Source organism: Caenorhabditis remanei, chromosome II, assembly GCF_010183535.1.
Source record: "Caenorhabditis remanei strain PX506 chromosome II, whole genome shotgun sequence".
NCBI lineage: Eukaryota > Metazoa > Nematoda > Chromadorea > Rhabditida > Rhabditidae > Caenorhabditis > Caenorhabditis remanei.
The window spans coordinates 5,213,670-5,226,509 of NC_071329.1; the positions used below are offsets into that span (position 1 = coordinate 5,213,670).

The 12,840-nt window shown below is 38.3% G+C and overlaps 1 protein-coding gene and 1 pseudogene across 2 annotated transcripts; one reads left to right on the plus strand and one right to left on the minus strand.

The window, feature by feature from the left end:
- Positions 1-9,923: 9,923 nt before the first annotated feature.
- Positions 9,924-11,999, plus strand: GCK72_004641 (uncharacterized protein; the record flags this gene model as incomplete). Its single annotated transcript, XM_003104281.2, has 5 exons — positions 9,924-10,073; positions 10,186-10,361; positions 10,409-10,520; positions 10,572-10,673; positions 10,725-11,999. 5 exons carry the CDS (start codon positions 9,924-9,926, stop codon positions 11,997-11,999), a joined length of 1,815 nt encoding a protein of 604 aa, XP_003104329.2.
- On the minus strand, positions 10,395-12,823 carry GCK72_004642 (annotated as a pseudogene). Its single transcript has 6 exons — positions 12,810-12,823; positions 11,706-11,961; positions 11,427-11,660; positions 11,136-11,375; positions 10,755-11,057; positions 10,395-10,502 (listed from the first exon to the last, which is right to left on the minus strand). Coding segments are annotated over exons 1-6 (1,155 nt in total).
- Between the last annotated feature and the right edge of the window lie 17 nt (positions 12,824-12,840).

Consider the following 12,840-nt stretch of genomic DNA (forward strand, 5'->3'; position numbering starts at 1 on the left):
TCCCGGTCATCTACACCGTCGGACAACCCGCGTATCTCTCATGTATCGGAAAGACTGAAACTAAACCGAATCAATCTGTGATCTGGACTAAAGACGCAGGAGATCTTCCATCCGGGTCTCGAGTCGATAAGGGAGTCTTGATGTTGCCTTCAGTGCATAGGGAGGATGAGGGAGCGTGAGTTTTTTTTAGTTTTGTTATCAGCTATCATTTTACATGTTTCAGGTACACTTGTGAAATTGTGAAAGAAGTGGACCCCGTGTTCTCTACAGTTGACTTGCAAGTCGATGATTTTGTACCTATCATTCATGGAGATGCTATTGAGCTTCCACCTTTGACAGATGAGGAAATTGTCAATTTTGATATTGAAATCACTTTAAATTCTTCTGATCCAAAGGGAATCTTATTTGAAACAAAGCGAATCAATTCTGGAGATCTGCTGGCTCAACCGTTTGATACTATCCACCATGAGGCTAAGATCACAGACCATGGAACTATTCTCTATGAGTTTGATGTTGGAAACGGAAGACGTTAGTCTATAAATTCAAAACAACTTAATATAAATCAATATACCTATTCCAGAAATCGTGGAAACTACCAACCCAATAAATCCAAACGAGTGGAATGTTGTGAAAATCAAAAACGATAGAAACCAGGTGACAGTTCAATTGAATGGGGAAGAGGCGACCATCAGACAACACACGAATCCGTTGCCAAGTTTGAGTCTAGGAGTCAATCGCCCGGTTTTCATCGGAGGAAGACATGAACCGATGAGTGAAGCCGATGATTTTAATGGTAGGTGACATATGAGGGATAACTGCCAGGAAATTTCTTACCGCCGGCCAAAAAAAAATTTGGACACATTGCCGGTGTCTTGACATTTGTCTGAGTTTTTTTGATCAAGTCTATAAAAATTCCATCGGTTTTACAACAGGGTGAGGCGTAAGGTCGTGGAAAAACGCTCCATCGCACAACGGTTGGCACGTTGCCAAAAAAAACTTGGCGGAGTGCCTTATTCAAATTTAACGTTTATCTGTCGCATCTTTCAGTATAAACCGCGATGCGAATCGGTGATAGTTTGAATATCTTTGTTGCGGACCTGAAGCCTCGCACTCATGTGCGGTTTGAAAAAACTATAGTGCCCAGTTGCGCGGAATTCCGACTTCCGGCTTCCGACTTCCGTTTTGAAAATTTTACTTCCGACTTCCGTTTTCGGATGTTAACTTCCGACTTCCGTCATAATTGTGGAGTTTCCGAAAAGTATATTTTGCAGAAATACAAGGAAAAATGGTCTGAAAATAGGCTTTTCTTTCCAAAATTTTACACTGATTTTCGCGAATTTTATGAACTTTTTCTAAGAGTTTTTGAATCTTTGCGAAAAAATCTACTTCCGACTTCCGACTTCCGACTTCCGTTTTCAAAATTTTACTTCCGACTTCCGACTTCCGACTTCCGTTTTAGAAAAAATCACTTCCGCGCAACTCTGCTAGAGTGCATTTACAGTCGCTTTTCTTTACTCTATCCACTTATGAACAATGTGTTAACTGATTTCGATTTTCTGAAACCTGTAGGTTTCAAGCAAGTACAAGATAAAATGAGCATATTTACAAATCGAGCTGGAGCGTAACTCGCTTGAAACACGATATTATGAGCTGAAAAATATACCAAAATGTGGATCTCGGCGAATTCTGTAAGTCTGACCTACTACGGACCGGATGGTTGATCGTTAATATGCCGCGGGCCGGGTTAGAATGGTTTTTTTTTGTAATTTGACTTTTTACCGACCCGCGGCACATCACATAACTATCCGGGACTAAATTCTCGAAAATTTCGAAATCTTGCTAGCTCTATGTAGGTATAAGAGAAAAAAAACAGTTCTAAGAGTTCCGGTCTGTATAAATTAATCATCAAAACTTTGAAGATCTCAGTTTCCGGCTCCCGCTTTCTCGATCAAACTTAACTTCCCCTTATTCCAGGCATCATCTCCCAAGTAATCCTCTCCGGTCACAACGTCGGTCTCGGCGAGGCCCGAATCCCACCGTCCGTTGTCAAATACGATGCCTGTGCTAGCACGAATCTTTGTCTCAACGGTGCCAAATGCAGAAACGCCAACAATCATCAAGGATTCAGTTGTGAATGCAACTCGAAATTCCACGGGGAGTACTGTCAGTGGAGATCCAATTCTTGTCATGAAGGTTGGTTATAGAAAATAGAATTTACACACATTAATTTAATTTTTGTCAGAAAACTGCAATTCTGGAATCTGTCTTGACAACGAGGAGAGTTGGCAATGTGTCTGCCCATTGGGTACTACTGGATTACGGTGTGAGGAGAAAACAGAGGTCCCACGGCCATTAGGGTTCACATCGGACACTTCTTTCTTGGCTGTCCGCAAGCCAGTGAAATTTGAATCGGTATACATAATTTTCAACATAATTTCGATCTTTAACTTTTATTTATAGATAAAAATGAAGCTCCGCCCACAAGCTGATAGTGACGAGCATATTCTTATGTACTTTGCATCGGAATATGGGTCAACTACCAAACAATATGCATCCCTGTCCTTGATAGATCACCAGGTGGTTCTGACGGTTAATAAACCGAATAAAGAAGTTCAAAAAGTGAAAAGTGAACCATTGGTGGCTGGAGAACTAATTGATGTGGCTGTTAAACAAACTGGCAATGCACTTGTAATGACTGTCAATGGAAATCAGGTTTCCACGGTGAGTCAGCAATTCAGAGAGAATCAGAAGAACACATAAATGATGTCATATTAAATTGAACGAGGAAGTTTTTGATTTTCAGATCGAAACTGACACCTTGAAACCTGGCACCGAAATCTTCATTGGCGGTTTGCCTCCTGGTCTGAACTCCCCAGATGACGTGGTAGAGCAGTCGTTCCATGGATGTGTCTACGAGATTTTGATCAATTCTGAAGACGTGGATCTCCAGAATCTTTCGTCTTCTGGAGACATCTCTTCGTGTGATGAGTTGGAGTTCCCGCCAGAGGAAGAATGGGTGGTGGCGACAACTGAGGAGACGACTACGACTACAGAGGAACCACCTGAAACCACTACAACAGAAGAACCGGAAACTACAACAACAGAAGAGCCTGAAACGACAACAGAAGAACCTGAAACTACCACTGAGGAGCCTACAACGACTACAGAGGAGCCGACGACTACTACAAGCTCAGAACCACCTACGACTACTGAAGAGGTCTATTACTTCTATGAGATTTCTAGAGATGATGATCCAGAAATTATAATTCCGGTAGAGACCACTACTACAACTACAACGACAGAGGAGCCGGAGACCGCATTGATTCTCCCGACTGATGACCTTACGGACGTCAGCGATGAAGAAGAAGAAATCGCTTCTATTGGTACAGTATCCCCGGATGATGCTGACTCGGATTATAGTGAAGGAACGGTTCCCCCGGATTCTACAGAAGAAATTGAGGTGGAAAAGAGTTTTTCCACAGAGGCACCGGAAGAGAATAACATTTGTCTCAATTCCACTTGTGGCATGAACGGGCAATGTATGCCGAGGAATAAGACTCATTATACATGTGAATGCAAGCTGTATTATGATGGACCCACGTGTAGTTTGTGTGAGTCTAACACATTTCCGGGATTCAATTCATTCTTCTTATTTTTCAGTCAAACCAATTGAACATGCCGCTCGATTCGATGGTGATGCGTTTATTGAGTTGTCCTCCGATGAGTTCCCCCATTTGACGTCGGAGAAAGATGAGATTGTGGCGTTTAAGTTTAAGACTGAGCAACCGAATGGAGTATTGTTGTGGCAAGGTCAGAGGCCGACGGTGACGCAGATGGAAGACTATATTTCAGTGGGAATTGTGAATGGACATTTGCATTTTTCGTAAGTCGTTAGGTTCTGGGGGCGTGGCCTGACCAGTACTTGAGCTAGGGTCATATTTAAAAAAGGTCTTGCCAGTAATGCTTAAGGAGGACTGAAGTATTTTTTTCAGGTTCTGATAATTCAGAAAATTCTTGTAGTTCTCTCCTACAAAATTATTTCTCACTTCCTCGTTTTCTCAACTTTTCAAGAAACTTGCATGCTTTTTTCAATTTATATCGCATTTTAAAGAAAAACTACACAAATTTGTGGGAAAATGGAGAAAACGAAAAATTAAACAGAAATCTTGTCCGAGAGGAGTACAAGGCCGCCTGGAAAACTCTTCCACCTAGGCTCATTTTGAGTCCGGAGAACGGGAATTATAGCGTTTAGAGCAATTTTTAGCATATAAGAAGAGTAGAATTTCAAAAGTTGGCGATTTTCGTGAAAAAAACAGTAATTTACGTTAAAATGTGTAGTTTTATACACTTTTAGACAATGATGCTTCTCGGTGCTGGAATTACAGATAAAACTACAGTTTTAGAACGTTTCTACACCCAGCATGTGGAAAGTGTAGCCAAATTATGGAAATATACGAAAACTACTTTATTTTTATTTTAGAATGCAAATTTTCACTTTGACCTATTAGTTTGTTAAAACCTTTATTGAACTGACATTTATAAGTACAAAAAAAAACAAAGATACTTGAATAAATAAAGAAAAACACGTGAACTACAGAAAATGAACATGTTCAAATTCTGTAGTGTAAGGAGAAAGCCACGTGGACTACAGAAAATGAACATGTTTATTTTCTGTAGTTTAAGGAGAAAAAGACGTGGACTACAGAAAATAAACATGTTTATTTTCTGTAGTTTGAAGAGAAAGCCACGTGGACTACAGAAAATTAAAATGTTCAAATTCTGTAATTTGAATAGAAAAAGGATAAAATAAACCCAGTGAATGTCAAAAACCAATATGGTCCAAGTACTATTAAAGTGGAGGGTTGAATCCGACCATGAAAAGATTGTGTAGTTATGAGTGAGTTAGTAGAATTATCTGAAAAGAACAACGGTTTACTATGTCTCCTCAACATCAAACTAACATGATCTAACAGCCAAAATGGTAGATTTCGGATATTTTGAACAAGTGTCTTGAGGAAAAATTCTGAAAATGAATTTGTTTCGTCTGTGCTTCTTTTCTTGATTTCAAACATACATTTTCCCTCAATTGAACTGACATACTTTCGACCGACAGAGAGACAACATAAAAGAACAATATCCGTTCCATGACAAAAATTAAGTATAACCGTACGCATTGTATGTATAACCCATGATTAGAAAAAAATCAGATTAGCTGAAATTACTTCGAGAATTAGATTACTTACCGCTCCATCAACCCAGAGAAATTGGAAAAAGGATTATATTTAAATGTATGCATTTTGAAAATGAATTAAACACAACAATAGCACGACTCTTTTAGTAGAACACGTCGCAAATTTTGGAACGTGCTCTAGATTCATTTCCTCCGAAGAAATAAAAAGACACAAAATTGACAAAATTTTTTGAAGGAATAAAACATGACACGTGTCTTTTTATTTCTTCGGAGGAAATGAATCTAGAGCACGTTCCAAAATTTGCGACGTGTTCTACTAAAAGAGTCGTGCTATTGTTGTGTTTAATTCATTTTCAAAATGCATACATTTAAATATAATCCTTTTTCCAATTTCTCTGGGTTGATGGAGCGGTAAGTAATCTAATTCTCGAAGTAATTTCAGCTAATCTGATTTTTTTCTAATCATGGGTTATACATACAATGCGTACGGTTATACTTAATTTTTGTCATGGAACGGATATTGTTCTTTTATGTTGTCTCTCTGTCGGTCGAAAGTATGTCAGTTCAATAGAGGGAAAATGTATGTTTGAAATCAAGAAAAGAAGCACAGACGAAACAAATTCATTTTCAGAATTTTTCCTCAAGACACTTGTTCAAAATATCCGAAATCTACAATTTTGGCTGTTAGATCATGTTAGTTTGATGTTGAGGAGACATAGTAAACCGTTGTTCTTTTCAGATAATTCTACTAACTCACTCATCACTACACAATCATTTCATGGTCGGATTCAACCCTCCACTTTAATAGTACTTGGACCATATTGGTTTTTGACATTCACTGGGTTTATTTTATCCTTTTTCTATTCAAATTACAGAATTTGAACATGTTCATTTTCTGTAGTCCACGTGGCTTTCTCTTCAAACTACAGAAAATAAACATGTTTATTTTCTGTAGTCCACGTCTTTTTCTCCTTACACTACAGAATTTGAACATGTTCATTTTCTGTAGTTCACGTGTTTTTCTTTATTTATTCAAGTATCTTTGTTTTTTTTTCTGTTCAATAAAGTTTTTTAACAAACCTATAGGTCACGTCGGCAAAAATAGAAAACTCAGCAATGAATTTATAGGAAAATACTGTAAATTTGGTTTTCCTTCTTAACTTCAAGAATTCTTGTATTATTATACAGCTAATTTATCGCTTCCTCTCCTCATGCAAAAACCTGGATTGGCTACAGAATATCACAAAACCTATCGAATTATGGCCGAAAATAAAAACTTTTGAAATTTGACCCTTCTTATATGCACCAATAATTAAAGTTTCTTAGAATTTCATGAAGTGTCATAATCTGAAAAAAAAAGATTTCAGTATTTTTTAACACATAATTGCTAATAATTTCCTAAGAATAGCAAAATATTACTAGTACATCAAGGTACCTAGTTGAACTTCCCCACGTAGGTTCTCTAGCGCCTTGTGGAATTAGGTCAATTTGGAAGTTAAAGAAAACTTAGTAGCATATTCAGTATTTTCCTGATGTCCACCATTCCAAACATATAAAGTTATCACTGTTAAAACCCTAAATCAGTTTTTGATAAACTTAATTATTTCTAGATATGAACTCGGTGGTGGAGCCGCGCATCTCATCTCGGAAGAACGTGTTGATGATGGAAAAGAACATAGCGTCCGTTTTGAGCGTAAGGGAAGAGAGGGTCAAATGAGAATCGACAACCACCGAGAAGTCAACGGAAGGAGTACTGGAATCCTCGCGATGCTTAACGTCGACGGAAATATCTTTGTTGGAGGAGTCCCTGACATCTCCCGAGCGACCGGAGGCATTTTCTCCAACAACTTTGTCGGATGCATCGCTGATGTTGAGTTGAATGGTGTCAAGTTGGATTTAATGGCCACTGCGATCGACGGGAAGAATGTGAAGCCGTGTGATGAGTGGATGCATCGGAAGAGATGGCTTTATAGAAGAAGGGTGCGGTGAACTAATTGAGAGTTTTAGTCGTGACTAGATATAAAAAAGAAAATGTTTTTCAATTTCAAACTTCTGTGATAATTTATTTGTTCTTTCTTTATGATTTTCTAATGAATGGTTTCTATGATTTTGGAATGTTGGACGAAAGTTAAGATTCACTGATTGCAAAATATCTGCCCAGTCCCGGAGTCAAAACATGTGAAATTTTCATCAAAAATAGTCAAAAATCTTAGGTACGCTTGTTTTATCGATATGTAAAGACACAGTCGAAAATTCAACTTTTTTGCAAAAAAAATCCAAAAAATAAGTTCAAATATTCAAAAGTTTGTATTGTGACATGGGCCAGGCCAGGCCTATGACCCGTTGCACAACGGTCATATAGTTATTATGTCATTTACAAATTCGTTTTTTAAACTTATTTTCAGAGTCAAGGATAATAGTGCATGTGGTATGAAATAGATATAAAACACTTGAAAGTTCTAAATGTTTCAGTTTTTTATGGACCTATTCTGGGGTAACAAAAAATAGTTTTTTGCTTATTTTTGCTATTCAGAAAGTAGCAAAAAAAGCAAAAAACTCCTGGTTTGGAGGTATTTTTTGCTTGACCTTTCTAGGCCAGCCCGCGGATTTCTAGGCCATGTGTAGATTTACGGGAGAATTTTTTGTGATTTTTTCAGCATCGATGTACTTTATCGCTACTTTTGAACTGAATTCGTAATTTTATTGATTTATTTCATGCTTTGTAATCGTTTAATGATTTTTTTCCGAACTTTGCTAAAAAATCCCAAAAAAATCTCCCGTAAATCTACACCAAGCAAAGGTCTTGCAGCGAATGGCCTAGAAAATCGCGGGCTGGCCTAGAAAAGGTCAAGCAAAAAAATACCTCCAAACGAGGAGTTTTTGCTTTTTTTGCTACTTTCTGAATAGCAAAAACTAAGCAAAAGACTATTTTTTGCTACCCCAGAATAGGTCCATAACATTAGTAAATTTCCAGCAAATCACAACTACAAAATATCAAGACTCTGAAAACTTCAGCGCACTGCCAATTTTCACGACTACAAAGTTTCTCTAATACTTTTATTTCAAAATTTGGCGATTTTGAGGTGCAATTTAAATGGTTCTACGCAAATCGAAAAAATTACAGTCTCAACCTTCTATATACGTCCAAAAACTTTTCCTTTTCTCTCAAATCTTGATCTCACTTTTTTTGTGTCTTCGTCTAACTGACTCATCAAATCAAACGAAAAGTATCACTTTAAACTGAACATGAAAAATCGTCGAAAAGAGGAAAGGACTACAACAAATAAAAGAGAATATATAAGAGAGACTGAAACAGGATCATCTTAACTACTTGCTGAATGCTTCATTATCGATGACGCCGATCTTAAACTTGCGCATCACTTCACTTTCCATTGCCTATCCGTGTCCCCTCCTCCTTCTTTTCGTTCATTACGATTCTCTTAGTCTCCACTCGGCCGACGGATAGAAGACGAAAGAGGACAGATAATAAGATGCAGTAGTTGCCCTACATCTCTTTCGCTTTCTCTCTTATCCCTTATCCGTTCTCTTTTTATTTTCCAACGAATCATCGATCCAAAATCAATCAGAAGAAGGATTTCCCCTTATTTTGAAAAATTTTGAATTTGGATTTTAGGCAATCGTCTGAAAACTTAAAAATCTAAAAAACCTTCAAAAATGTTTAGAATTTACAAAAAAATTCTCAAGTATAACGGCATGCTGCTATATTTTTCAACTGTCTCTCAGTGAAGTTTTGGTGGTTTTTGTGACTTCTTAAAGATTACTAAACAACTTTTCTAGACATGCTTTTTACTGTTCTAAGTGCTATACTAATAACGCTGAATTTAATCAGAATTGTGGAAAGTGTCCAGGAGAATACTAGTGGTGAATTTTAAGCATGTAAAAGGTGTCGTTCTATTACAGGTGCCGTTCTATTACAGGTGCGGTTATAATACGGTTATTACGGTAGCTCTTTCAAAGAACGGGATGTCTAATTTGAGGACCTGAGTACGGTAGAGTGAGAAAAAAACCGTTGCTGATCTTTTTAGCTAGCGGAAATTGTTTTTTAGTGCTTATCAAGATTTTTGATCGAATAAAAAACTGAACGGAAACGGCGAAAAATCTAGATAAAAGATCCGTCCTCATGCTAATGTCTAGGTGTTGAACTTTGAGAAAATCTTGGTTTAATAGTTTACCGTAAAAAACAGTATTATTACGGCATGCCGTTGTACATATTTTAACAACTGTCTCCCCTAGAAATTTCGAGGTTTCAGTAATTCATAAAAATTAACCGTAAAAACTATTCTGGTCGTTCTACATATTTGGTAATTTAGAGGATGATTCTGATCGATGATTCTAATCCAAATAAAGAAAAAATGCCGGATCATCATAGTTATGAATTCTGAGTATGAATGGGGTGAAGTTATAGTACAGGTGCCGTTATAATACAGTTTTTACTGTATTTTAATATTTACTTGGAAAAAATATGAATTATTTTTGGAGAATATGTATGTATAAGGATTTTGATACACACTCTTTGTCTTCGCTATAAATTTTAGTTTAGCAGAAATAATCTATAAGAGCGCTATCAGGTTTGGGCACTTTTTCTGATAGCAAAAATATCTACATTTATATAGACAGCACCGTTTCAGTTTTTGAATAACTTCTTTCTCTTTTTTTCTCAATCGTTTTCACTCTCTTATAACGTCAAATTTCCTAAAATTAAACTTTCAGAATGCGGAGAAGGATTCTCCTCTGTCTTGCCGCTCTCACAGTTGCAGTTAGTACCCAGCTGATACCCAACCATGTCAGCCTGAACGAGAAAAGAAAACACATTGAAGTAGACTCCTCTTGGTTGGACAAAAAACAGAAGGAAGTTCAACGAGTGAGTTAATTTATCTGTAATTGATCTTATTGGCATATTACACTAACTAATTTTATGATCTACTACCTATCTAGATAACCATCTCCCGTTGAACAGGTTTCCCTTCTTTCAGGTAGCCCTCGATGCGTCGAACAAAGAGAAAGTTGTGTTGGACTTACTAAACACGAACCAACGATTCAGTGCTTCTTCCGCCGGAAATATCGCTGCCGCCGAGACGTTCGATGGGAAGAGAGCTCAAGTGCAAAAGATTGGAGATAAGGGAGGAATTGCGACAGTTGATGGTCATAAGTGAGTTGGATTGAAGGCCGTTAGCTTAACGATCTATAAATATCTAGAGCCCAACTCCGCACCAAGACTGACGGTGAGGGTGAGCACGCTTTGTTGAAGGCTGATGGAAAGTACGAGCTTGACACAATTGCAAAGGGAGATCTGAAAGGAGACCCATCTGTGAGTTAGCAGTAGAGCGCATTTACTTACTATCAACAAATTATATTTCAGAAAACCGAATTCGAAGCCAAGAACGAGAGATTAGACTTCAAGCTGAACCCACACGCACATAACAATAATAGTGGAGATGGTACATTGGCATTCTATGATAAGGTAAGTACTTTTGGGCTCCGGTAGATCAAAATAAATACTAATATATTCCAGGAAAAAGACAAGAACGGAAAATATGCTTACACCATCGCCCAAAACGGAAAGAAGACCGATGCCACTCTCTCCGCCGATAACCTCATTGGCTCCGAGCTCGAGCAATCCCTCTTCGGACGCAGAAACAACAAATACCACTGCACCGCTGAAACCCCAGGAGTCTCTCAGTGTTACGATGCCAAGGGACACTCTGTTGGAAAAGTAGTTGCTGACAAAAATGGAAATACAGTAGTCTACAATGACAAGGATGTGCCAATTGGAACTGGATCCGTCAAGCAAACTGGACCAAAGTCTTATGAAGCTGTCATCTCGAAGAATCTGTTCATTGCAAAACTGAAAGACGTTAGATCTGCACCATGCTGCAAAGAGCTTACCGGACAGGAGTGCGCTGCACCAATCAAGTTGGCTAACCCTACTTTCAGTCATCCATCCAATCGAGAAGGTGACGGAACCGTGCATCTCACTTGGCCAGATTGCTTCGATATGGGAATTGATATCACTCTTCCACCAGGAGTCCATATCAATAAACTCGCCATGAAATTGGATGTCTCCATTCAACCAATTGGAAAACTCAGATGCATGGATGTCGCCACTTGTGGAAGAGAGTGTTTCTACTGTGATTGGTGTAAAGAGTCGAGAAAACTCAAGTTGCTGGAAAACACCGAAGGAAACTTGTGCCGTGCCACCGGAGAGCGTACCTACCGTCTCACCACAAAATTGTGCCCACCTCCAGAGGACCCTAACTTCACAATGTGCACCGCATTCTCTAAATCCGTTTGGCAGAAGGATTACTGGCAGAAGCAGGGAGCAGTGGATGTCTGGATGAAGTTCTACGAGCGTGGACAAACGAGACCGGAGCTTGAGAAGGAATTCTTCGCTCAAATTGACAACCCACTTCTCGGAAAGGCATTCAAGTTTGCGATTATTGGAGAGTGGCTTGCTGCCAACTCACTCGACCAGGGATCCTACACACCGACTAACTCGGAGCTCTTGGAATACTGGGTATCCAAACGTGACCCAGATCGTCTGTTGGCTTGTCAGCACGCTGTTGTCGACTATGATATCGAGGGAGCTAAGGTCAAGACCAACTTGCTCTTTGAAGCAGCCACCACCGCTAACTCTATCCCGAATATTCTGAAGGATAAGAAGTGTGGAGCATTCGAGAAGCTCCAAGAGGACAGATTCCAGAAGGAAGCGGCGGATTATAAGAGAACTTCTGGAGGAGGAAACTTCTTGTCTGGACTCGGAGGATTCTTGAATACTGTCAGAGGATAAGCGGAGAAAGGAGTTATTTATTGATATTTATTATGTTGTGTCTTTCATTTCTTTTTATTATTATTGTCTGTTTGTATATATTTAAAATATAAATTTTTGATCTCTATTTAGTTCAAAATGAATGAAAAAATTATTTTCCAATCGGCTCAATCCCTCTTCGGATGCAGAAACAATAAATACTACTGCACCGCAGAAACCCCAGAAGTCTCTCCGTGACGCCAAGGGACACTCTGTTGGAAAAGTAGTTGCTGACAAAAATGGAAATACAGTAGTCTACAATGACAATAATGTGCCAATTGGAACTGGATCCGTCAAGAAAACTGGACCAAAGTCTTATGAGGCTGTTATCTCGAAAAATCTCTTCATTGCAAAACTGAAAAAAAAACTTAGCTTTTTGAGAATGTTAATTGGAATTACTTGTACACGAAGTTCTTTACAAATTCATTTATTAAACTTTATTTGACTTTCTATCATCTTTGTAACGTCCTCTTTGCCTCTCTATCGTTGTGGTCATTTCAGGTTTAAATTAAGATTCAAAACATCTGACATACTTTTGTATTGAAAATTTAAAAATGATAAATGAACGGGAGAAAAGGGTAAAAATCCATGTAGCTGCCTGTTTGCCACAAGGTAAGAGACCGGCCCAATCAGATATTCTCACATGTCGAAAAATCTATGAAGAAAAGACGTCACTAGTTTGCTTACAGGAAATAACGCGAGTTGTGTGACTTGAATTTCGATATCCTTCTGGTAGTCGATAGTACGTGGTGTTATTTTTATAATCAAATCATCATTATCTTTATTCCTCACTAAAAAAGTAACATATGCACACAAAAACAAA